General features: G+C 52.0%; 2 protein-coding genes across 4 annotated transcripts in view; both read left to right on the top strand.

Moving 5' to 3' along the window:
• Nucleotides 1-21,239, top strand: part of PRDM11 (PR/SET domain 11) — an 80,086-nt gene extending 58,847 nt beyond the window's left edge. For all 3 annotated transcript variants that reach the window (XM_032488519.1, XM_032488520.1, XM_014558847.2), the window contains exons 6-8: nucleotides 12,298-12,485; nucleotides 16,408-17,034; nucleotides 18,008-21,239. In XM_032488519.1, coding sequence (XP_032344410.1) covers nucleotides 12,298-12,485; nucleotides 16,408-17,034; nucleotides 18,008-20,172 — 2,980 coding nt within the window. In that variant the 3' untranslated portion in view covers nucleotides 20,173-21,239. The remainder of the gene's footprint in view (nucleotides 1-12,297; nucleotides 12,486-16,407; nucleotides 17,035-18,007) is intronic.
• LOC116666360 (myb-related transcription factor, partner of profilin-like) lies at nucleotides 1,317-7,303 on the top strand. The gene is made up of 2 exons (XM_032488521.1): nucleotides 1,317-1,990; nucleotides 5,081-7,303. The coding sequence occupies exons 1-2, from the start codon at nucleotides 1,684-1,686 to the stop codon at nucleotides 5,644-5,646; spliced, it is 873 nt and encodes a 290-aa protein (XP_032344412.1). The 5' UTR covers nucleotides 1,317-1,683; the 3' UTR covers nucleotides 5,647-7,303.
• Nucleotides 21,240-26,372: the final 5,133 nt, after the last annotated feature.

The raw sequence follows: 26,372 nt of genomic DNA on the forward strand, positions 1-26,372 counted from the left end.
AGTTGGTCAGTTTCTTTAAAACATAAGTGGCTGGCTGGGAATAGAATTTGGGCACCCACCTGATGAGTGCTGACTTGATGGCAGTGCGATGCTAGGTGCTCTGTGTTCATGACCTTGGTGACCCACAACCAGGGGCTCTTTTGTCCCCTGGAGGCATTTGGCAGCACCTTGGGACATTTTTGGTTGTCACAACTCTGCCAGTGGATGCTACTGGTGTCTATCAAGCAGAAGCCAGGATGCTGATAAAAATCCTACATTGTCCACGATGCCTCCTCCCTCACCAACAAAGAATTTTCCAGCACCCAGTGCCAATAGTGGCCAGATTAAGTCCGGCATGAACTCCTGGCAACCCTGGGAGGTGGCACTTGAATCATCATTCTCGTTTATAGAGGTGGAAACAGGGTTTGCACAGGAAATTCAGCCTCTAATCCCAGGCGTGTCTGAGTGCAAGACCCAGGCCCCTGCCGCTGACTTGGCCAGATAATACAGCCGTGGCCTTCTCCCGCCTCCTGGGCTGTGGTGTTCTGGGTGGGTGGGGTGGGAAGGTGAGGGCTGAAGGATCTTTGTGCCCCGGCCTCTTGCTGTGGTTTCAGCAGCAGCCAGAGGAGGGACTCGGGCTCTAGTTTTCCCTCCATACCCCAGGTTTCTCTCCTGTGGGACTCTTTGGGACCTTGGGCGTGAGTTAAAGGGTGGACAGAACCACAGTGTGGAGACGCTGAGCTGCGGAGCCAGAGCAGGCGCCCTGTCAGAGGGGTAAGGGCTGTGCTGGGCCCATGCCCAGGGCCCTGGCTGCTCGGAGCAGATGGAAGCCAAGGTCATTCCTGGTCTCCATCAAAGTGGAACTTGTCTCCCGATGGGTGCTCATGGGCCCCTCACATTCTTCTACTCATGAGCTGCCAAAAAGCCACAGCAGCCCACCCCCAAAGGAGCTGCTACCCGCCAGGGCTCCAGTCGGAGGACACACACCCAGAGGTAGGGACTTGGGAGGCTGGCAAGGGGAAGAGAGCCATGGGACAGAACAAGCTTTCTGTGACCACGCCCTTGTCACGGGCGGCACCAGCGAGGCCATGCACCACGGAAGCCCACTCTAAATAGTCTCCTTGTTTAAAGAGTCTCCCTCCAGGCTGCTGGGCTCTCTGGCCCTATGTAAATATCACTTTATAGAGGCAGTGGCCTCATCCTAACCCCAATAAGGGTCCTTTATTCCTGTTTAGGGCTTTAAAGCTTTTACATTGCTGTGCTTTTCCTTCCTTAGTAACAGCCCCCAAGGTTGGTGTGGTTGTGGTTCCGGATGGGGAGAGTGGGGCAGTCAGAGGTGAGGCAGGGCCTGAAACCGAAGGCGTCCGGCTCCGTCCAGCGCTCCCACCGCGTACGCCGCGTCTCCTCCCGCCCTCCAAGGAGTAGTGGAAGGGACCTGTCAGTAGGAGGAGGGTGTGGTGATGGTGAGCGGACGAGGGCGCCCAGGTGCCTCCTGGCTCCCCAGCTGGGGGCCGGCAATTAGGAAGGAGGAGGCCCACCGCGTTGACGGTCATTTACCCAATTGTGCTTTGTGGGATATTCAACCCAAGGAACGTGGCGCCCCTGGCCGAGCGTAAGAGGAAGCCCAAGTTCTCCAAGGAGGAGCTGGACATTCTGGTCACGGAGGTGACCCACCACGAAGCGGTTCTCTTTGGGAGGGAGACCATGCGACTGTCCCATGCCGACAGGGACAAGATTTGGGAAGGCATAGCTCGGAAAATCACCTCCGTCAGCCAGGTCCCCCGCTCCGTCAAGGACATTAAGCACAGATGGGATGACATGAAACGGAGGACCAAGGACAAGCTAGCCTTCATGCAGCAGTCCCTGTCTGGCCTAGGGACTGGGGGCCGGGCCCCCACCATCATGCTCACTGCTCATGAGAGGGCCATCGAGTCGGCGCTGCTCACAGCCCGCTCCGGGCACGGCTTCCCCAGGGCAGAACTGGATGGCACCGACAGCCCTTCGACCAGCTGTGAGTACCGTCCGTCTCCCATCCCCAGCCTCCTCTTGCCTGTTCCCCACCCACTCCACTGTGATTTCCCCTGCACCTTCCTTCTCTCTCTCTCCTGTCCCTCTCTGCCCCACCCATCTTTCCATCCTTCCCTCCTTCTCCCACTTCTGTTCTCTCTACCGCTCTCCCTTTGTTCATTCTAAAGTATTTCCTGAATGCTGTGCCAGGAATTGTGCTGGGAGATGGGAAGACAGAGTTGTGTGTAAAACCTACCTCAGCCCTGCTCTTGGGAAATCCCTTAGATTTGTGAGAATAAACACATTTGATTAAATCATTGCAAGGAAATTTGTAAAGAAGGAACGAAGGACAGATACAGGAGGTTCTGAGAGCAGGGCTGACTTCATGAGCTCACGAGAGCCCTAAGCTGGGCTAGCTGCTCTGCCATTGCCTTCCTGAAACTCATACTAGTTTTTTTTTTTTAGTTTACTATTTTTTTTAGGTTTATTTATTTATTTATTTAACGGAGGTACTGAGGATTGAACTCAGGACCTCGTGCATACTGAGCAACCACTCAACCACTGAGCTACACCCTACCCCCCATGCTAATTTTTGAACAAGGTGCCTGATTTGCATGTTGCATTCAGCCCTGCAAATTATGTAGCTGCCCTGTCTGAGAGCAGGAGTGGTGGGCTGGCTCTCCACCCGGGCTGGGAAGGCTTGCAGGAGTGACTGTTGAACTGAGACGAAGGATGAGTAAGAGTTAAGCAGGCCGGTGCGCGTGGGGCGCAGCACAGGGGAGGGGAGGGCCTCGCGGGCCAGAACAGCATGTACGCGGCCCCGCATCAGGAAGGCGCTTGGCACGTTCCAGGAACAGAGAGGAGCCAGGGAAGCCCCGTGCAGCCGGCGAGGGGGAGGGGGTGTGAGAGGAAGCCAGCCAAGTCCGAGGCCCCGAAAGCTTAGTTCTTTCTCTGTCTGTCTATTCCTAGTGTCTTTATTTCTGTGTTATTTCCACACTCCCCTCTTCGGTGCCAAGCTGCCTTCTCTGTACGCTGCCTCTTTCTGCCCATCCTAAGGCTCTCTCTAAGATCCCTCTCTCTGTGCTCACTGGGCCCCCTCCCCGTGGCCTTCTCCACCCCTCTCCTCCCTCAGCACTCGTCTCCCTTTTCCCCTCTGTGTCTCAGAACGAGCTCTGACCCAGACACTGGGGTAGAACCTCCTGGCCTAGACGGGCTCCTTTGGGGCTGTAGTTCTTGTCGGGGCTCCCCAGAAGGGGAACACTCAAGGCCCTTCCGTGCTGGGGCTGCACCCCCTTCAGCTCCGCCTCTGCACACACCTGCCCCCCACCCTCAGCCCACAGTCCTAGCTGGAGGCTGTCTGGCTTCTGAGGGACCAGCAGGGTAGGAGGACTCGAAGGAAAGCCAGCCAGGCCAGCCCTGGGAAGGTGGCTCACGAAGACCCAGCCTTCCATTCCCAGGCCCCTGGGCTGCAGGGATCTTGCTAATGTCCTGTCTGGCTGGTGACCCTGACAGGTGACCATTCAAGGTCAGATTTTTTAGGACTGGGAGGGAAGGAGGAGACCCTGTAGTCTGACTTCCTTGTTGTCCAGGTGAGGCTGCTAAGCCCCAGAAAACAGCTGGTCTCAGAGCTAGATTCAGAATCAGGACTTGAATCTGGGTCTGCCAGCTCTCTGTGAATCAGTGTTTTCCCAAGTTTCAGGAAGATGCTACCCAATTATGAGTAAAAGGGGTCCGGCACCCAGGGGAGTCTCTTCTCTAAATTCTGTCCTGATCACCCCTCTGTCTCCCAGAGACCAAAGGTAATGAGGCTAGCAAATGTGATCTTGGCTGAGCAGGGGGCCCAGGACCCCTCCACTGCAGGCTGGGCCAGCCTTCCTTTTCCCAGCTGTTACAGCACTTGGACAGGGGCTCCATGGAGTGAGGCCCTGGAAGGGAGGCAGCACATAACCTCAGCCTGCCCCGCTCCTTCCAGCCCTGCCCTTCCAGAATGGTGTCCACCAAGTAGGGGGGCTCAAGGCACTAAGCTCTCTGACTGTGTTGGCCCGAGTGAGACCCCAGGACGCAGCTCAGGGCAAGATCAATCTGTCTTCTCCTCACCCCCAGCCCTCTCCTCCATTTCCCCTACCCACTACATCATCTCCTCCGGGGTAATCCTGAATTCAGCCTCCCAGGTACAGGCAGGGAGGTGTGCCTGTCAGGAGGGTCAGCCTGTATATTTTTTACTCCCACCATGGGAATCAGCTCGCAACCTTGACCATGAGAGAGCAGCGGAGACCCGCGTGTGCAGGGCTGGGCCCCTCCTTGTGACTGGCTGGCCACGAGTAGCAGTCTGTCTGATGGTCCCTGTGTGCCATCAGGTGCTCCCGGGTAGAAGGGATGTGTCTGCCCTGGTAGCTCACCTTGGGGTGTTGAGGGGGACGTCAGGGCTGGTGGCCCAGGTAGATCTGCTCTACACCCTCTGGACTTGTCCTTTCTGTCGCCATCCCTTGCCTCCCTTCTCCAGTCTCCCGGCAGTGACCTGAAGTTGTAGATTTCAGTAAGGCCACAAGGTGGCCCCAAGCAACTCAGAAATGGCCTCACGAAGGCTGAAACTCAGAGCAGCCAAGAGCATCATAGGACCTTTTGGCAGGTGTGGCTCTTTGAGCTTTGCCGAGTGCCTTCCCGTCTGTCCTCCTGTGCCATCCTCTTAACAACCCTGCTGGGTGGGCAAGTGGACAGGAGGTAGACAGAACAGTTGTTACCTTTGCTTTGCAGAAACTGAGCTGCAGAGAGAGGAAGTGAGCAGTTAGGTTGACATGCCATCACTGGGACTGGAGTCCCGTTAGAATGTTGCTGTTCTTGTGAAAAGAAGGTGACCTGGGGGACCTGGTCACACTTGCCCATTTCTGCAAAGATGCCTGGCCTGAGCAGCTCAGGGATTTAGGCAGTAGGTGCTTCTCCATGGTTGGGAGGGGGAGGGGGAGCTGTGCTGAACTAGGCTGAGGGGCAGCAGGGTGGGGGACGCTAGGTAACTTTGGTGGGTGCATCCAAGCCCAAGGGTGCCTTTTTTTCCCGGTTGTAATCATTTGCCCTTCTTTGTTCTTTATCCTCCAAGATGATGAAGATGAGGAGATGCCTGGGCCCTCGAGGCAGCCACTGCGGGTGCCCCTGCAGCAATTACCGGAGGAAGAGGTCTGCCTGGCCAGGCCCACCCTGCTCCGCTCCTCCTCCTCCTCCGACCAGTCTGAGACAGTGGGCCCCAAGCCTGAGGCCCTGCCCCGGCCCTCGCCCCAGGCCCAGGCCACCTGCAGGACCCCTCGGCCGCACACCAGCCCGCCCAGCACGGGCCTTGACTGGCAGCTCCTCCACGCCCACGCCCAGCAGACTGAGATGTTTCGGCAGTTCTGTCAGGAGCTGGTGACCGTGCACCGGGACATGGCAAACAGCATGCACGTCATCGGCCAGGCCGTGGCCGAGTTGACCAGCCGCGTCAGCCAGATGTGCCAGACGCTGTCAGAGATCCGGGATGGGGTTCAGGCATCTCAGCGGGGGCCAGATGGAGCAGCCCCCACGGGCTCTACCCGTCTGGCCGAGGCCTCCCCAGCCGAGCCCCCGGAGGCTCCCCCAGCGCCAGCCCCCGCACGGACTACCAGGTCTCGGAAGAGAAAGCACAATTTCTAAGCCGGCCAGTCTGCACTGGAGGAAGAGAGATGGATTGAGACAGGGGCCAGTCTCTTGTGTCCAAGATCGATGACCCTTGCAGGGAATTGAGGGGACGGTCACCTCCTCACCGAGTACAGGTCGGCTGCCCAGGGCTCTAACAGAGCACGTATTCAGCCCTACTCCCTCATCTTTGGCAGGTGCTCAAGATGCAGGAAGAGCTACCTGCTTGATGCTTGCTTGGCCCGGATGGTTAGCCTCCTCTTGGTCTGCACCCCATGGCAGCCGGCCTTGCAGGGAAGAGGGTATTTAAGAGTGGGGAGCATCTGAATGGAATCCAGCTTTCCATCCTCAAGGCTGCTGCATCAGCCTCCCAGACCCTGATTCTGCTGCTATCAAAGGGGGTGAGGCCTGAGGTTGGCCAAGCAGAGCTTGGCCCTTCCAGGAGGGGTCTGTCCTCCCCTCCCCCAAGGCTCTGAGCCCCAGGGGGTGGTGCCCCCGCCTTGGCCCTCCGCTTGCCTGCACGTGCGCTCAGCAGTGCTCAGCTGCAGTGCTTGCCTTTTGTGGAGCAGGGAGAAGAATGGGGTGGCGTTGGAGGAAGGGGGTGGCTACCTGGCGTTCTAAGAGCACTTTATGCTTCTCCCTGCACTCGCAGATGTGTGATCTCAGTGGGTCCTCAGCACAGCCGGAGAGGCAGCCAAGTCCGGTATTAGTATCATCATTATTACCATCATCATCTGCATTTCATAGATGATAAATGAAGCAGCAGTCAGTTGAGGGGGCCAGGACTGGAAGCCAGGTCTGTGGATTTTTCCAGCTCCCCATCAGAGGCTAGATCTGGACTTCCGGGGTGGGGAGGGGGGCGGGTGTTGCTCCTTGCCTGCCCCTGCCCAGATCTCCCGGGTGTGAGTGGGAGGCAACAGCAGCATTTACGAGGTGAGTGCATCCCCTCAGCGACACCCTGGCACTAACACCGACAGCCAGTGGCTGGAGAGAAGCAGGACCCGAGTCTCAGGATTCAGAAGGTGTCCCCTCCTCTGGCTTCTAAAAGAACCCAGAGCCCAGCAGGGCTCCTGTCCCGTTCCAGGTCCCAGCATGCCTTGCCTCTGCTTGCTTGGGCTGCATATGCATTAGCTACATATGTCTCGAGGCTTCAGGTTTGGTTCTGGAGTGTGGGGAGGGAGCCGGGTTCTTAGAGTAAGGGAGGGAGGTGGCGGGTGGCAGATAAAGGCTTAGCTCTGATGTGGGTGCAGCTTAGCTCTGTGTCCTCTTTGCTCCCTGGCCTGAGGCTGACCCTGGCAGAAACTCTCATCCTCTGACCCTCCACCCTTTCACACCTGCCCCCCTAGAGCCATAGCTGGGGCTGGGAGGACTGCTATGCCCAGTGCCTGCCATGGCCGTTCCTGGAGTGCTGCTTCTAACCCCAGCCCAAGCTTTGCCCCGTGTAGGGAGAATGGAGGGCGACTGCCATGTCCCTGTGTCCTTGGCTTCTTCTCCCCATTCTGTGGTTCTTCAGGGGTTCCTGCTCCCCGAAACTGAACACTCCCCTGTCCGACAGCCCGATGGCTTGACTATTGCCTGGCATTGCCCTGCCCTCTGATGCTGGAATCAAAGATTGCCTTCCCAAGTATTTTTGTTAAGATGGCAATAAAAAGAAATTGATCTCACACTTGGAACACACCCGGTCTCCAGGATCTTTCTTTGGTGTGTATTCTCTTTCTTCGCTTCCTGTGAAAACCTCAAGGCCCCCAGAGCAGGGGTTAGATGCCCAAGGAAAAGTGTGCTGGCAAGAGGGGCTCCAGTGCCCCTGGCATTTCCCGGATCTCATAAGTTCTCAGATGCCCTGTATCAGCAGCATTCTCGCCCTTAGATGAAAGGAGAGGAACTGATGGGCTGAGGGAGACAGAGCATCCCCACTTAAAATTGTTCAGCTGTATTTAATTTCTCTGCACGTCAGAAGTGAGATGTTGCTCAATGAATCTTACCTTTTGTTCCCTAAAATTATGTTAGGGATCCTGGAAAAACCCAACATTTCTGGCAGGAGATACCCAAAGGGTCAGGGGCTGTCTGTTTGCCAGTGTACCTCAGGGACCAGCCACCCTAAGATATTAAATTTTTTTGGTCACCTTCCCACTGATCTGGGTAGCTGTCACAGGTAAGGCCCTGCCCACCTAGATCTGAGGCTTCTCAAAGTAATTGAAGGGGCTTCCTCTGTCTCCCCTTGGGAGTGTCCTCATCAGGAAAGGGACTACCTCCCCCACAACCCCAGCCCCAACCCATTCATTGCCCTGGCTTACTTCCAGTCACAGGGAGCGGTTCTTCCAGGCAGGAAATACTCAGGTCCTGACCAGGAATCCATCCACTTTCTGCAAGATTCCAGCCTGCCTTGGTCTCTTGGAATCCAGGTCATCCTCTGCCATTTTGGGCCAAAAAGCATGGTCATGGAAATCAAGATAATCCGATCTCACGCAAAGATGCAAAGATGCTGTGAAACCGGGCCTGGGGTCTTTCCCACCAAGATCAAGGTACTAAACAGTGACTGGCTGGCCTCTCCCTCTGGTCCTGGGGAGGGATGGGGCCAAGTTGGAAGCAAAGGGGACAGAGAGATGAAGAAACTTGTCAACTTCAGATGGAACAGATTTCAGTTTCTTTTTCTTGACTCTAGTGGGGATTGCGGGGGCTAGCGTGTCAAAACAGGCAGGTGAAACTGGGGCCAGTGGGTGGAAATGAATGGGTAGCCAATTTCAGCTTAAGATGGGGACGTCTCTCCTAAGAGTCCGAGGCCTCCAGCCATGCCAAGAGCTGGCTGGATGGCATTCTGTTAAGAGTCTGAGTGACCACCTAATGGGTGGTTGCCTGACCCAAAGACCCTCCCAGCTCAGAGCCAGCTCAAATGCATGTGAGAATGTAGAACTCAGCCTCTTCTTGGTCAGTCTTTTCCCTCAGTGACTGGGGCAACTTCCTTTCCATTGGAGCCACAGCCACTGAGCAGGAGTGTCTGAGCCTGGCCTTCGTCTCTCCCCTCCAACAGAATGGGTGCCCCGTGGGTTATTTCCTCTTGTGTTGGATCTGATAGTCATTTCCTGACCCAGCTAGAAAATATGGTACACTTGATAAGACACAGTGTGCGAGGTCTGAAAAGTGTTGTCTTAGTGCTTATCTATCCAGTACCCCAAGTCAATGAAGAGTTTGCAATAAAAACAATCCATTATCATCATAAAAGTTTCAGTCCAGAACCACTCCACCACCATCACTTCTACCCACCCCTTGATTGCTTCAGAGGTTCCCAACTCTGCGCGTCTAATTTGAAATGCTATCAAATGAGCACTGGCATTTGCAGGTCAGCCTGTGCTGGGCATTTTCCACCGCCCTCTGACATACCCTGTGCCTTCTCTCCAGCGAGGTAGTGACCTGGAAACTCGACAGATGGAAAGATTTTCACTCCCTGGAAACATTTTGTTCCAGGAAAGACTCTTACTCACCTACAGCTATGTAATGGGACAGGCATGGTTCTTCATATGAGGATTGTTGTATGGGGACAGAAGGATTCTGGCAGTGGATCAAGCCATTGGGTGTTACTGCAAAGTACTTAAAAGAGGGAGATCCGATTAGGAGTAATTGATGTTGGAACTTAGCTGGCTCCATTTAGCTTTACCTCAACAATTATATAGCATAAACATCTTCTCAGGGGAACAGGTTGTTATGATTTATTGAGAGTTGCCATATATATCATATTTCAAATGCCAACTTTCAGAACAACCAAATACAACCAGATGCTGAACAAATTTTGACCTTTGAAGGTACTTTGTGATCCATATGAAGATTTGGGGTTCTCTTCCTAAATATTGATTCTTGTTGTCTAGGAAAACACCAGGAGATGGAAAGTGAAATTGACTTGAATCTTTCTAAACCTTGTGGTGTATTCTGCAAGTTGCTCTTTTGAATGAATCCCTGATAGTTACATGTTCCTCATCTACCTTTTCCTCTTAAAGTTGAGTGCCAGAGAAAATAATTCTAGGTTTTAGAACCTGATGGGTTAGAAACTGAAAAAAAGAGAAGACTGTATTCTTCTTTCCTTATACCCTGTGATTCAAGTGAATCTTGCTGGGGGAAAAAAATGAGTGGATGATTTGCTTTCTGTATCTGAGAGTAAGAAAGTGTGGATCTACCTCAGTTCCGTTCTGTGCTAACCACAAGGTTGATTAATTTTGGATGTCAAATCCCAGACTCTTGTTAAATTGGGGACTGGAAAGTAGTTTGCACATTCAGAAGAAATCTGGCATATGAAGAAAAGGCAGAGTCCTGCAGTTGGAGGGCTGAGATTGTGTGTAAGGGATGCTATGCCTGGGGTACCACAAATGTAGATTCCCAGTGCTGCTGGCCACCATGACTGCCACTACTGCCACCCTGTACTGGAATTGGTGTTTGTGTATGTCTTGTCTTTTTTTTAGAGAGTAGGGGAGAATGAATAACAGTAATTATTGCTTATTAAGGAAGACTTGGAAAGAACAGAAAATTACAAAGAAGTAGATCCATCTATAATGGATAATCACTGTTAAAACACTGGTATATTTCCTTCAAGTGGTTTACCCAAGCTTGTTTTAAAAACATGATTAGAACCATAATATAAATAGCTTTCGGTCTTACTGTTCTCACTTTGCATTGTATCAGGACCATTTTTCCATGTCTTTAAAGATTCTTTGGAAACATTTTTCTGTAGATGAGCAACACCCCATTGTACAAATACACTCTGGCTTATTAAATCTTCTCTAGCATTAGATGTTTAAATGCTTTTGCTCTATTATAAATAGTGGAACAGTCAGCATGGTGGCATGCAGAGTTTGCATTGTTGATCTGCATATTAGCATTTCATTCTTTAAAAAAATTTTGGAAAAATTCACGTTAACATAAAATATAGCATCTTAACCATTTTCAAGCGTACAGTTCAGTGGTATTAAGTACATTCACATTGATGGGCAACCATCACCATCCATCTCCAGAGCTCCTTTCATTTTCCCCAACAGAAAGTCTGTCACTATTTAACACTAACTCCCTGTTTCCCCTTTGCCCAGCTCCTGGCAGCACACCCTTCTACTTTCTGTCTCTGTGAATTTGACTCCTCCTATAAGTGGAATCATGTAGTACTTGTTGTTTTGTGAATGGCTTATTTCACTTAGCATGTGTCTTCAAGGATCCTTCATGTTGTAGCTTGGGTCAGAATTTCCTTCTTTTTTATGGCTGACTAATATTCCATTGGGTGTATAGACCGCATCTTTTTTATCCATTCATTCATCAGTGGACACTTGGGTTGCTTCCATCTTATGACTATTGTGAATAATACTGCTGTGAACGTAAATGGACAAATACTTGTTCGAGTCCGGATGTATTGCCAATTTGTTTCCTATAGAGTTGTGCCAGTTTATTCTCCACTGTTAGTGTGGGAGACCCTATTCTCGCCACGTTTTACCAATACAGAACTCCTCATTAAAAAACAAATCATCTGTGCCAACAAGACAATGTTCTACTTTGCGCTTCTTTTCTTATTAGTCATGCCGAATACTTTCATTTGTTCATTATCTGTTTGGATTTTTTCCTGTGAATTAGCGTTTCCCCCTGGACTGCTCCAAGTACAATTCTTTGGGCTGTGCCAGTCGGACAGACTTTGATTTCTTCCCTGACTTTTTAGACAAATCATAGCATAAGAAAAAAGTTTGTGTTTTTGACTACACATTTCCTAGGCAGAACGCAGAACCCTAAAACTCCCAATAATTTCCTCTTGCCCATTTGATCTGTAACTTCACCTCTCTACAGATGTTGTGTCATCTCACCTTTTGGAGGTGAGTGAGGCGGCAGGTTGGGTGTTGGAAATGTCATTTCTGGGAGAATGGGTGAGGGCTGTAGATTCTTAGTGCTTAACAGAACTTTAAGGTTATCTGGGCATTGCTAATTGGTGCTTTACATGCCCACATAGGAGCCATGAGTTCTAGTGGGGAATCATAGACCTCAATTCTCCATCTCCTGTTTATTAGCTGTGTGACCTTAGGCAAGTCACTTAGCCTCTCTGAGCCTCAGTTTCTTTACCTTAAAATGACTTAGGTTAATGTCTGGTTGCTAACTTTAACTTGCCTCTTATGTACGTACCTCCCCTGTCCCTCCTGGACCCCCTATTTTTAAAGATTTTGATATCTAGCGTTTATTAATTGATCTCATGGGCACCCTTGTCATGGCAGTTATTTCTGCTAGGCTTTGTGACTTACTAGAAACAGTTCAAGGATCTCACCCTTACCACCATCAGAGGCCTGCGGATGTCTAGGAAGACCTACGGTTAAAAATTAGTGAAGAATAGATGAGATGAGTTCAGTTTTCCAATCACCTGTATGTCTGGTGTTGAATCTTAGGAGGTAGGCAAGGCAGGCATCCTTTCCGGTCTCAGGAAACAGTGGTTCTTAGAGGTTCAGAGGCTTACCTGAAATCACACAGAACAGTAAGACAAAGGACTGGCTCTAGCCAGTATTCCTTTCTTCAGCAGGTCAGCTGCTTTATAGACTTTTGCAGATGCCCACACACTCGTGGACTTGTAGCCACCGGCACCTGCCCAGCCCAGTGCCTGGCACCGGCAGGCACTCACCAAAGAGTGGCCCATGCGTTCTCACCTGTCCTCCTCATCCCCAGGTACGTGGTCATCTCCCGGGAGGAGAGGGAGCAGAACCTGCTAGCCTTCCAGCACAGCGAGCGCATCTACTTCCGGGTGTGCCGGGACATCCGGCCCGGGGAGCGGCTGCGGGTCTGGTACAGTGAGGACTACATGAAGCGCCTGCACAGCATGTCCCAGGAAACCATCCACCGCAACCTGGCCAGAGGTGAGTGCCCACACTCCAGGTGAGGGCCACGCCCGCCGCCGAGCCCCAGGGGAGGCCAGAAGTGCTTCTCTAGGAGCTTCCTAGGAAAACCGATGGAAAATACAGTACACCCGCCACAGAGAGACCCGGAGGGACTAGGGGAACTGATGGTCTAGGTCTGAGCAGCAGCTCTGGGCCCGGCCGTGGCCACCTGTTGTGCTCTCCTTCCTTGGAAACAGTCAGAAGCCCTATTATAGACATTTCAGAGGATCAGGGAGAGAGACATGTCCCCAAAGCCAAGCTTATAAGTTTAATCAAAATAAATAGTTCCTCCAACTCCAACTGATGGAAGGATGTCATAAACTGCCACTGTCTCAAGAATAGGTGACATTTACTAAGTACTTAATTTGTGTTAAGCAGTTTTTCTAGGGTGTCCCATGGTCCCATGTAATCATCACAGGCATACCTGCCCCGTAAGTGTGTAGTGAGAATTAGATGGGTAATATGCATTACACATTTCGAACAACGTCTGCCTTGACCATTGTAAGCCCTCAGTTGCAACCTCTTACTACGAATGGTATCATATGGATTATTATCCCCAACTAACAATGCAGAACCTGCAGAGAAGTACAGTGACTCACCTGGAATCACATGGCTAGCAGGAGCAGAGCCAGGTTCCCAACCTACATCTGTCTGAGTCTGGCATCTAAGCTCTAACCTGCAGTGTTAGATGGCCTCCCAGGCAAAACTAGTTTCTTCCCTGCTTCCTCCTGGTCTCATTCCTATCAGTCCTAATGATATGCTGTGAAAGAACAATCGCTATTAGAAGAAGGTTGGAGGGAGAGGGGAAGGTAACCTTATACATGGGTGGTGGCCTGGTGAGTGGGTGTCCATCCAGGCTCTATTTAAATGAGTCATTTGAAAGTGGTTTAAAATACTCCCCAGCTCCTAGCCCTTTGTCTTTTTGCTCCATACTCAGCCATGCCAGGGCAAACTGAGGAGTCCAGTGGGACCTTCCTTGTACTAAAACCACACATCCAAAGACCCAGAGTCCATCTGGTCCTGGGAACCAAGGACCCCCCACTATATCAAGTTCCTGACCAAGCTACTTATTGGAAACAAAGCTTCATTTGGAATATGAGTGGAAAAGATAAAAAGGGGGTAGGAGTGACCTGTTGAAATTAAGCTATGTTTAAAACCAAAGCAGAACGAAGCAAATTGTGGACATTGAGTGCACAGCTGCTGCCTGACTTGGTAAAAGGTATCTGGTGATTGGATGGGCAGTAAAAGGAGACCCAATAGATACACTCATCTCTTGCCTTCTTTGGAGCTGGGGGTTGGGCACATACATGCCAATTACACTCGGGAAGGCCTGTTTCTATGATGTGACTGCAATGGTTTCCATTTGACCTCTGGAGATGCCTTGTATAAAAGAGTCTGATACATGGTAGGGGCTCAGTACACCTTTGATGAATGGATAAAAGAAGAAATGAATGAAGACCACCACAAAGTCTCCAAAAGAATCATGTCACCAGAAGAAGAGAAAACCAAGAGAAGTCATATTTGAGGACACAGGTTCCATCCTTTGGCCATAATCTTCTTGAATTCTTCTGGATTTGTAATGTCCTTTTTTCCCCAGTGTCTTCTCGAAAGCACCTCAAGCTGCATCATCCTCAGAAAGCCCTGAGACCCAAGGGGAATGCTCAGAGAAGGGCATGAGCTTTCAGGAATGGTTCAAAGGACCATGGCAGACAGACTTGAAATGAGATAAACCAAGACATGTGAAGATGCAGGAGGAAAGAGTGTCTATTCTTTCCTCCAGGTTGAGAAGTAAGAAACAAAAATGAAGCTGAAAGCCACCACGGGGCAAGACCAGAGCAGTGGGTGGGCTGGGTCCAAAAGCCCTTGGGAGCAGTCGTGGAGCTGAGTGGCCTTTAGGTGTGTCTCCCTAGCCTGTGGCTTTGGACCTGTAGACTCTGGGTATGGTCAGTGATGTCTTAGATCTGTGTGCCTGTCCTGCTCTGGAGGGGGGATCACTTAAAGTCTTACATGGAAGAGGGCTTCCTCGTAACTGGAGGCTGGAGCCCTGATCAAGGCCAGAGCATGAATTATTAGTTTTTATTAAGTAGGGCTGTTAGTTGGAGCCCAGAACTGCTTCCTGAAGAGTATAAATTATTCCTTGTGGTTATCTTTTAAGAACAGAATGCATCTAATGCATGTATTCAAAGAATGTATATATTATTTGTCTAGTTTGGGTCATTGATTTACTATGTGGTGTTTTCCCCATGTTTCATGAGGCTTTAGAATCAGTTTCGTAATGCTTAAAGGTCTTTTCTGACCCATAGATCTTTCTGGGAGCCTAGAGTCCAAAGAGGTCTCCTGCTCATCCTAAGAAATTTGATTAACCTTGCCCTCGAGCAGGGAGGCATGAGGAATCAGGTGCTGCGTAGCCTTGACCTCCCAACATCCTTAGCTGTTTGCTGCCTGATTGGTCCGTGAGAAAGTGAGAGGGTGGCCCTTGACTTGCAGAGATTCTAGTGGGCATGTGTTTGATCTGTATTATGAACATGTTGCATTTTTTAAAAGTTCTCTTCATCTCTACCCTTTCTGCCCCTCAGTTGTTACAGAAATGAGGCTGCAGGGGGTTGCCTGAGTTTCAGGAGTCTTGGAGAGAAGGTCGTTCCTTAAACACTGATGTGAGGACAGAAGAGGAGCATCCTGACTAGGTCGCTCCCTTCTGTGCTGTCACTTGTGGGAAACCTGGAGCCATACACAGGCCGGGGCACAGCGCCCCGTGCCAGCTGTAGCAGGATTCCAAGGCCTGGTCACAGCATGGAACATCTGGATTGCACATGGAGAACCCTTGACCTTCACTCAGAGGCCTTTAGCAAATGCAACTCTTAGAAGCCTAATTACAACATATATTCAGGTCAAGTCATTGCTCAGAGTCCTGTCTCCCAGGGCCCCACCCCTGATCTAGGGAGCCTCTGAGAGTTTCTAGCTCCACAGGCAGCTGTCAGGACCTCCTGAGGTCCCTCTTAGCACCTGTGCCCCCCAGGCAGCATCCGCACAGCTATAGCAATTTATGAAACTGTGTTGGCCATTTTGAAAAATCAGGCTAATGTAATTTGTTGTGGGGGAGCTCACCAAGATTTTTGAGGTCATTTACATGACAGAAAGGAATAGAAAAGGAAATGTCCTTAGAATGGAATTTCAGGTAAGAAAACACAGCTACTATATTTTGAGAATGCATTGGGTCGGTGTGGGCACCTTGTGCCTCCTCTTGTTGGATGCTGCCATCTTGGAGCCCATCCTCCCTTTTCTTCATGCCTCAGTTTTCAGGGAGAACCACAGAGGCTCAGGCCAGGCTTTCTCACGTCCTCCTAGGCTTCTCGTTAGTGGGAGAATTAGACAGGACAGTTGTCATAAGGCCGGCTTTGCTCACAGGGAGCAGGAAGGAGTGGGACTCGGTGTTTCGTGTTACCTTTTACCAAGTCGAAGCAGCCCTCTTCCAATTGCTGGGACCAGAGGGGAAGCCTGGAGGGATGGGGACTGCACCCGCACTTAGCTGAGACACGTTACCATCCCGCCCGGCTTAATCAGGTGGGATGTCATCTTCCAGGAAGACGGGATGGCAAGTCTCTCACCTTCCTACTCCCCTTCCCCAGAGCCTTCTCCCAACTTACAAACATAGAGCTCATATATATATGGCTCCATTGAAATGGTCTCTTTAAAAGAGTTCTTCCCACTTTTTCGGGTCCTTTGACTCTCGACCTAGTGATCCATTGAGTGATCCACCTCCCTTGTGGCCACACCTCCCCCAGCAAGTCCAGACCCAGAGGGATGTGTCAAGCGACTTCCTCACAAGAGCGCTATGTTTTCTATTGATTTCTCCTCTTCGGGGCTTTTCCCCACTTCCTCACACCCTGGTTTTCCTTCCTAGGAGAGAAGAGGTTGCAGAGGGAGAAGTCTGAGCAGGGTCTGGATAACCCAGAAGACCTGAGGGGTCCCCATCATCTCCCCGTGTTGAGACAGGGCAAAAGTCCCTACAAGCGTGGCTTTGATGAGGGGGACGTGCACCCCCAGGCCAAGAAGAAGAAGATTGACCTCATTTTCAAGGATGTGCTGGAGGCCTCCCTGGAATCTGCAAAGGTAGAAGCCCACCAGCTGGCACTGAGCACCTCGCTGGTCATCAGGAAGGTCCCCAAGTACCAGGACGACGCGTACAGTCAGTGCGCGATGACCATGGCACATGGCGTGCAGAATGTCAGCCGGACCCAGGGGGAGGGGGACTGGAAGATCCCCCAAGGAGCTTCCAAGGAGGCAGGCCCATTAGAGGATGAAGAAGAGGAGCCTTCGTCATTCAAGGCCGACAGTCCTGCCGAGGCTTCCCTTGCGTCCGACCCCCACGAGCTTCCCACCACCTCCTTTTGCCCTAACTGTATCCGCCTAAAGAAGAAGGTTCGGGAACTCCAAGCTGAACTAGACATGCTTAAGTCTGGCACGCTTCCCGAGCCCCCCACGTTGCCAGCACAGGTGCTGGAGCTCCCAGAGTTCTCAGACCCTGCAGGTAAGTTGGTGTGGATGAGATGGTTGTTGGAGGGAAGAGCACGCACGCGGTGGGCAGTGTGGAGGGTGGCATAGAGCTCCCTGTGGGAGTTACCTTCGGGAAGCCTGCTTGTGACTCGGAGGTGGACACAGGCCGCAGCCCATGCCCTCAGGTGCCTCTGACAGGCCGCCTTACAGCTCCGGTGGGGGCTTCATGTCTTGCCCTTGTATCCTCCTCGTCAATAAAGGAAGTTCCGCTGCAGGAGGGGTGTGTGCTGTGTTCTTGACCCGTTGCCTTTCTCCCATGTCTTCCCCCAAAGCCCAGCTCCTAAACCCAATCTTTCTCTCTTGCAGTCCCAAGTAGGGCGTTCCCTGGGGGAGAGCCCCCAGCCTTCCCGATGGGGATACAGGGCATTTAGCTGCCTTTGTCCTTTTCTCTTGGCTGCCTGGATCTTTTAGTCAGTCGACCACGAGGACGGCTTCGCAGTGCACGTCTGCAGCTGAGGCAGAGATTTACATAGCACTTCCAATTTTACCTGCATCCCTTAGCTCCGGTGAGGTGTTTAGGTATTCAAAGCACATGTCTTAACTGAAATGCATTCTGGTCCCGAAATCACTTGGGGCTCAAGCCACCTTCATTTGAGGGCAGCACTCCTCCCCTGACCACATTAGTGGTGGGATGAGTCCCACCTCCTCGCTGTATGACTATGGAATGTTTGATGTGCTAAGTTCCTCCATCAGCTCTGCTCTCCTGGTTGTGCTGTTCAGCTGATACGGAACATTTAAGTTCCTTGAGCGCCCACTAGTGGAGGGTGAGGGCAGGCATCCCAGAGCATGGTGGCCACCATGGCTAATCCCCAAAGAGGATAAGACACACGTTGGCTTCTGTGTCACAGAATGCAACACTTACCTTTTGGGCACTATTTCCTTCATTTTGGAAAAATTTACTTTTTTTCCCACCAGGTATAAATGTTTCTTTCCCATTTGTCTTCCAGCCTCAGAAAGCATGGTGTCCGGCCCCGCCATCATGGAGGACGATGACCAGGAGGTTGATTCGGCAGACGAATCCGTCTCCAATGATATGATGACCGCCACGGATGAGCCCTCCAAGATGTCATCGGCCACCGGGCGCCGAATCCGGCGCTTCAAGCAGGAGTGGCTGAAGAAGTTCTGGTTCCTGCGGTACTCCCCGACCCTCAACGAGATGTGGTGCCACGTCTGCCGCCAGTACACGGTGCAGTCCTCCCGCACCTCGGCCTTCATCATCGGCTCCAAGCAGTTCAAGATCCACACCATCAAGCTTCACAGCCAGAGCAACCTGCACAAGAAGTGTCTGCAGCTGTACAAGCTCCGCATGCACCCCGAGAAGACGGAGGAGATGTGTCGCAACATGACCCTGCTCTTCAACACCGCCTACCACCTGGCCCTGGAGGGCAGGCCCTACCTGGACTTCCGGCCCCTGGCCGAGCTGCTGAGGAAGTGCGAGCTCAAGGTGGTGGACCAGTACATGAACGAGGGAGACTGCCAGATCCTCATCCATCACATTGCCCGGGCGCTGCGCGAAGACCTGGTGGAGCGCATCCGCCAGTCGCCTTGCCTCAGTATCATCCTGGACGGGCAGAGCGACGACCTGCTGGCCGACACGGTGGCCGTCTACGTCCAATACACCAGCAGTGACGGGCCCCCGGCCACGGAGTTCCTGTCCCTGCAGGAACTGGGGTTCTCCAGCACAGAGAGCTATCTCCAGGCGCTGGACCGGGCCTTTTCCACCTTGGGCATCCGGCTGCAGGATGAGAAGCCCACCGTAGGCTTGGGCATAGACGGGGCCAACGTCACAGCCAGCCTGCGTGCCAGCATGTTCATGACGATCCGCAAGACACTGCCTTGGCTGCTGTGCCTGCCCTTCATGGTGCACCGGCCCCACCTGGAGATCCTGGATGCCATCAGCGGGAAGGAGCTCCCCTGCCTGGAGGAGCTGGAGAACAACCTGAAGCAGCTGCTGAGTTTCTACCGTTACTCGCCGCGCCTCATGTGTGAGCTGCGGTCCACGGCCTCCACCCTCTGCGAGGAGACGGAGTTCCTGGGGGACATCCGGGCTGTGCGGTGGATCATCGGAGAGCAGAACGTCCTCAATGCCCTCATCAAGGACTACCTGGAGGTGGTGGCCCACCTCAAGGACATCAGCAGCCAGACCCAGAGGGCGGACGCCTCAGCCATCGCGCTGGCCCTGCTGCAGTTCCTCATGGACTACCAGTCCATCAAGCTCATCTACTTTCTCCTGGATGTCATCGCCGTGCTCTCACGCCTGGCCTACGTCTTCCAAGGTGAGTACCTCCTGGTGTCCCAGGTGGATGACAAGATCGAGGAGGCCATCCAGGAGATCAGCCGGCTGGCCGACTCCCCCGGGGAGTACCTGCAGGAGTTCGAGGAGAACTTCCGAGAGAGCTTCAATGGCATCGCGATGAAGAACCTCAGGGTGGCCGAAGCCAAGTTCCAGTCCATCCGGGAGAAGATCTGCCAGAAGACCCAAGTGATCCTAGCTCAGAGGTTCGACTCCCGCAGCCGGCTCTTCGTGAAGGCCTGCCAGGTGTTCGACCTGGCCACCTGGCCCAGGAACAGCGAGGAACTCGTGAGCTACGGCAAGGAGGACATGGTTCAGATATTTGATCACCTAGAGACCATCCCCACCTTCTCCCGGGATGTCTGTAGGGAAGGGCTGGACCCCCGGGGGAGTCTGCTGATGGAGTGGCGAGAACTCAAGGCTGATTACTATACCAAAAATGGCTTCAAAGACCTGATCGGCCACATTTGCAAGTACAAGCAGAGGTTTCCGCTCTTGAACAAGATCATCCAGGTCCTCAAAGTCCTCCCCACTTCCACTGCCTGCTGCGAGAAAGGCCGCAACGCTCTGCAGCGAGTTCGCAAAAACCACCGCTCTCGCCTGACTCTGGAGCAGCTCAGTGACCTGTTGACCATCGCTGTCAACGGCCCTCCAATCGCCAACTTTGATGCCAAGCGAGCCCTGGACAGCTGGTTCGAGGAGAAGTCCGGCAACAGTTACACACTGTCTGCCGAGGTCCTAAGCAGGATGTCTGCCCTGGAACAGAAGCCGGTGCTGCAGACCGCGGACCACGGGTCAGAGTTTTATCCGGATATTTAGGGAGCCGGCGTTGCAGGATTCACTAAGCTGTTGAATATTTTTTTAATCTATACTCATAAGCTTTGATATATTATATAAATATATATTATATTATATATATATATATATATAAACCCACACTGAAAAATTTTAAAAACCAAGGTGACACGTCCACCAGAAGCTACTGGGAGCTTTCAGAAAGGAATAATGTCGGCAATTGACTCTAGTCTACAAAATTTGGCAGCTGCGACACATGTGGAAACTCATCTTCACTCACAGAAGCATGTGCTGGGGCCACACGTGTTCCCACCTCACAGTCAACCAACGCATAAGCTAAAATGACGGGTCTGTCATCACCTTTAGGTAGCTCGTGTTGTTTATGTTCTTGTTTGGGGGTTGCGGGGTTTGGGTTTGGGTGTATGTTCTTGCCTTTTACTTCCTCGTTTGGTTTTACGAAGGGGGGTTCTTGGCCTTTTCATGGACGTGCAGGTCCAGCTGAATCAGATCTCTGATTTTGGATGGGGTGGGCTGGGTAGCTGGATTGGGGTGTTTGACTTCTCCCCTCACCCACCCGACTTCAGCTTGAGAGGTTTTTGTTCATTTCCTGACGAGCGTTCCTTCATTGTCCCAGAAAGAAACAAAAGTGTCGGTCAGACTGTGACACCTGCCACTCCCCACCTCTGGTGTCTCTCCCGTCCTTGGGCTTTGAGTCCCTCCTTCCAGCCCCCTGGATCCCAAACATCTTACCTGCTATAGCGAAGGCAAAATCGCCTTACAACCGAGCTTGAAATCCTGGGGAAGGGCGAGGGCTCGAGCTCTTTGCATTCCTGTTTTTTACCTGGTGTGGGATAACATAATATAATTCCATTCAGATCCTGGGCTAGGGTGGGGAGGGAGGGTGAAGTGAAGAGCCAAAAAGTCCAGACCCCAGTAGGGCAGTGATTTTTGGCTTAAAACAAGTAAAATGAAAAGTATGTATTCAACTTACATGAATTATTTATACTCTGTCTTTATAATCATATATGTTGGGGTTATTTTTTTTCCTTTAATAATCAAGAAATGCCTGCTAGAGTTCAGTGGCAGGAGATGTCAATGCAAGTTGTGCCCTGGGTTACGTGTAACTCCAATGAGAGTCTCTAGAGATTGAGTCCTTCTTCTGCAACCAGGCTGATGACAAGCCCTGAAGCCTGGCTGGAAGGTAGTGGGAAAGTGGGTAAGGAATCTATGCCTGTGAACACTTCCTTTTTTGAACAGGGTAGAGATGTCCTAAAGGAAAGGAGTAAACAAGAGGTAGGACAGGACTCTCAAGGCATCAGCCTACACACACACACACACAGACACACACACACACACACACACACACCCGCGATATAAGCTTTAGAAATAGCCACTTGCCTACTCCCTGAGGCAAGTCGTGGTTTAAGCTAGAGGAGTCTTGATCAATGTTCTTTTTTCATTTCATTACCAGTATACCTCGCAAGGGAGTTTTAAAAAAAATGTGCGTGAGCTGTTAAAAACGTCTGTTCATGTTTCCACATCTGATGTATGCATATGTGATATGCAGAGATCCTAAATTGTGGGTGCAGGTCGTACTTGGGGGAGGGAGGAAGATCTGCCTTGCCTGTGGTCTGCCGGGAGCCACCCCTCTCAGCTGGCAGAGGGTGGGCAAAGATGGTGTGATCTGGCCACAGGTGCGGCCCCAGCATCCCAACCTACTCAGCTCAGACATTACAAAACTGTGGTGGCTTCCTTCCTTCTTGGTTTATCTTGTCTCTGAGGTCTCATGCCACCATTGAGAACCATAGTGGAACTGTCATCAACACTGAACATGTCACCTCCCCTTCCTTGTCCCGTCAGATCTTCACCCCCCAACAGATCCCTCCCCCCCACCCCCATGGTCTTGGTGCTAAGATAACTTTAGAATCATTGCTGCTAGTCAATAGCTTTTCATTATATAAATATATTATATATATTATATATTATTTTTGAAACTTTGTTTTCAACAGTGATGTAGCATGTTAAAAAACAAAAACAAAAAACCAACTGGTTTTCTCTGACTGTCCCACTGCCAGGCTTCATATGCTGCCTTCTTCAACAAATCAATGCACCCCTGCCTGGTGACATTCACCCCACCCCACCCCCTTCCCTGGTCACACCCTCCTCTGAACAAGGAGAGAGTTAGCAGGAACCGGCAAGGAAAGGCCCGGTGCCCTTTCTCATGCTTTGAAATGCCCAGCCTCATCCACTTCTCACCTTTAAGCCAATGTCATCTCTCCCGCTTCTCCTCCCATCAGGGTTAGTAACTGTGGTCAAGTGCAAAGCACAAGGGTCCACCTTTCCCTCCCCAACCCTCTCTACCACACACCCAAACTACCGTGTCTGCAGGAGCTTTCTTTGAACATCGCACAAGCTAAGATGGGTTGAGGGCAGAGATGGCTGGCAAGGTGGGCCAGAAACAGTAGATCGGGGTCCTTTCTTCTAGCCGACAGTTGCCTTACACCTTCTCCTGCTCGCCTCTGTTCCTCCCCACCCCATATGTCAGGAGATCAGGAGATCCCCTGGACCACTCGTTAGAAAACCAGGAGAGAATCACTGATGTCTGCCTGATACCTTGTCAGGGCTGCGACTGTTTCCTCTCAGGAGGCCATGGCTAAAATTAACTCAAATTTTTATCCAGAGGGGAAAAAATATCCTTTGGGCCAATGCCAGTGTCTACCCTGTCTTTCCAGAGAAAGAGCTGGGAGCTGGCCACCTGCCTCTGGGCCAGAAGCAGCCTGTCCCCCGCCCAGCCAGACTCCAGTCCTTGGAGAGGAAGAGCTCTCTGGAGGGTCCTGAGGTCTAGGGATGTGGCTCTAACTCCCAGCACTCATGTCACTCTGAAGGCCACTTTGCCTTGGGACAGGGAGCAATTTGGGTGACACACCACTGCAATTTACACAGAGTCTTTATTCCCCAGAGGCTCCAGTGCATCTATCCTGTGAATGCTGCACGCAATTACCCATGATTTCCCTTCAAGGCGTATCCACTCCTCTGCCTCCTTGAGAAGGACACTTGGGTTGAGGGGACCCTCAGGGTCTAGCCCAGGGAAGCACATGCTTGGGTAGTCTAAGCTCCCTTGGGCAGGTTTAAAAAGCTGTGGTCAGGGGGCCCTTGCATCCCAAATGTGGTCTCTTTGGATGAGACAGAGTCTTTAAATTCAACCCCTGGCTTAGGATTGCCAGTGGCTTAGAATGAAAGGTTTGTGTCTCTGGCATTGAGACTCGTCCTCACTAGGTTGTCTGATAAGTGACTTTCTTCGGTTCCTGGAGCAGGTGGGAAGTGAGATCAGGTTGTGGCTAACTACGCCAAGCAGATACATCGTGGAGCTTGGGAGCCAGAAGCCCTTGTGGTTCAAATGGTCTTCTTTTCCTCAATGGAGGGAGAAAAGGCTCATTGCCATCTTGTGTCTGTGAAACCTGAGGACAGCCCAGCCCTGGCTGCACTCCTGCCATGTCTGAATCCCCAAGTTTTGCCTGCCTGGTTGAATGTGAGAGTCCAGGCATCCACAACACCAGCTTTTCTCTTTTTTTTTTTTTTTTTTTTTTTTTTTGGCTGGCTATGGGCGACATCCTATAGCTCTGGGCAGACCCTCGTTTCCTCATTCTCACTTGAGGATGAGAGCAGGCTCGACCTCCAGGACCCCTGGATGGCCGCGTTCAGTGCTGGGCCCTGAATCGAGGGCAGCTGGGGCCCCTGCTACATGTTTCCAAGTTGAGTTGTCTTGCTGAGCCCCCTCTTTTTGACTTGCTTATGTTGACCCTTTCATTTGGAGGAAGGACCTTATCATTATTTAAGGTGATGTTTAATATTTTCTCATTGTTTAGAAGAGATACCAAGAAGGAGGAAACAGGCAAAAGCATGTAGAATGCTGAAAATAATGGTGGAAAGACTGGGATGGATTACAGACTTGGCCCAGTCTGGGCTCGGGGGGCGGGCACCGTTTTAGCTGGTCACCTGGAGCCTCGGGGATCCAGGAAGTGGCTTGGGAGGTGAAATACAACTTCTCTTCTAGATTTCCCCCTCCCCTTTGCTTCACTCTCCCACACCCTGTAGGAGCAGGGATTCTGTCTCTAGATCTGCTTGTGGCTTCTGGTCTGGGCAGATTTCCAAGTAGGATTTGTGCTTTTTCTTGGTGCCTACACCCAATTTGGGCAGGAGGCTCTGGACCTGACACACCCCCTCGCCTCTTCAAGCAGCAGGCCCAGCCAGGCCAGCCTGGGTCAGCCAAAGCGGGGAAGCCAGGCCTCCTTAGACAAGAAAGGCTTGTTTGGAGGGCAGGTGAGCTTGGGACAGTCCCATTCCAGACACCAGCCTCCTGGGAGAGGCGGTGCTGGGCCCCGGGTTCTAGGCTGGCTTCCTCCCCCAATCCTGAGGAGGGAAGATTATATGTCAAGAGATACACAGGGCCCTTCTCCTGCTTGGGGGAGGCCTCTCTCTGCTCTCTGTTGACAGGGTGCTTTAGCTAAGTGGATGGAGCTGTGATATTTTAAGAAGCCTTTAGGTGATCTTTGTGTGTTAGCCAGAGGAAGAAAAAGTGCCCTTTTGGGAGGAAAATGGTACGGCCCTCCTCTTCCATCTGGCTCTCCCCAACCCCCCACCCCTTCAAGTGGTATCACCCTGGAAATACCTATGCAATCCAGTCTCCCTAGGAGAGTGCATGGAAGCAGGGGTATGTGCAGTGTATAATACAAATGCTACAGCATATATATTGTATATATGGACATATGCAGTACGTATACACACAGAGTAAGAGATTAAATCACGTCTATATATCTATAAATAATATCCTATATATTTATACATTTCTATGTTTTAAATAGATATAAAAATAGTCTATAGAGAGCTGGGAGAGCAGCAGGAAAGCCTGTCGCTGTGTTGTGAGAAGAGGGAGGAGGCAGAGCCTTTGCAGGGGAGCCGATGGGGGAGCTGAGCAGGCAGGGTTTGCTGGGAACGGGGCCTCCTACCTGCAGTGTTGGAGAAGAGAGCAGCCAGGTCCTGGCCCTCTCCGTGCACTTTCTCTCCTTTCCCACAGACTTGGTCTGAGTTTGGAAGGAGATATTCACCCCTTGAGCTCCAGCTGAAGTGCCCCTTTCATCCCCCTGCGAGCCTACGCTTGGGTGGTCACTGCTGCTTGGCAGTCGGATGTGGTCCCTCACCCCTGGTGGAGGGACCACTGCACAATTTCCCCAAATACCCGCCCAGCACAGGAATGAGCAGCGTTGGTGGCAATAGGAAAGGTGCAAATTGGATCCAGAAAGGTCCAGGAAAGATGCCGCCCCCAACCCCTTTGGATGTTTTTGCTGCCCCCTAGAGGCCAAACCTTGAAGTACAGCCGTCCTGGCCTCCCTGGCTCACTCCATCACCGTCTGCCAGGACAGCATCGCCAGCCGGCGCTGCCCACCATCCAGAGGCTTTCTGGCCAGAGCAGGGGGCATCAGCTAATGGGGAAGGGTGAGAGAGACGTATCCGCACACTCATAAATTCAGTAGCAACTCAAGTTCAGAAGCAGGGCTTTGGCCCCGCCCACTTTGCACAGCTGCTGCTGCTGGCTGTACTCAGGACAACGCTCTTCCCTCTCCTGCACGGAGGCCCAGTGAGCCCTCACCCCACCGGCACCGCAACAGGCAGGCTTAGTTCACATACACTGTTCTGATTCTGTGACTCGAGGCAGAGGCTGAGCCGGATGCCCCAAGCTCACCCACTTCCTCTGGGGAGGGCGCCTTCCTCAGCCTGTTCCCTGCTCCCACCCCTACATGGCGGGGATGTCTGGGGGCCTGAGGGATCACTGGTGCCACTGGCAGCACGACGAAGGGCTTGTGCAGCCCTGACAGAATCAGAAACCCGTTCACTTCCAGGTTTCTCTCGGTCGTTTTTTTTCCCGGAGAGGTTGGGAAGGAGGGGCTACAGATGATGGGAGACAGAGGGCCACTGCATCCCCTGCTCTCTAGACCAGCCTCTGCCTTTTGGCTCGCCAAAGGCGCTTATCTCCCATCTCTGGGCCTCCTCCGACCCTGTCCTGCTCTTCCCTACCATCTTACCAACTTACCTCAGTCTCCAGCAGAGCCCCCGTACCTACCGTCCGGGGCGGGTCTGTTCTGCCAATGCCCACCTCTTCTCCCCTCCACGTCCGCCTGGGTCTCCTCGAGCCACAGCTAGCTGCCAACCAGGTCTCCGAACACCCT

Source organism: Camelus ferus, chromosome 10 (assembly GCF_009834535.1).
Source record: "Camelus ferus isolate YT-003-E chromosome 10, BCGSAC_Cfer_1.0, whole genome shotgun sequence".
In the NCBI taxonomy this organism is placed as follows: domain Eukaryota; kingdom Metazoa; phylum Chordata; class Mammalia; order Artiodactyla; family Camelidae; genus Camelus; species Camelus ferus.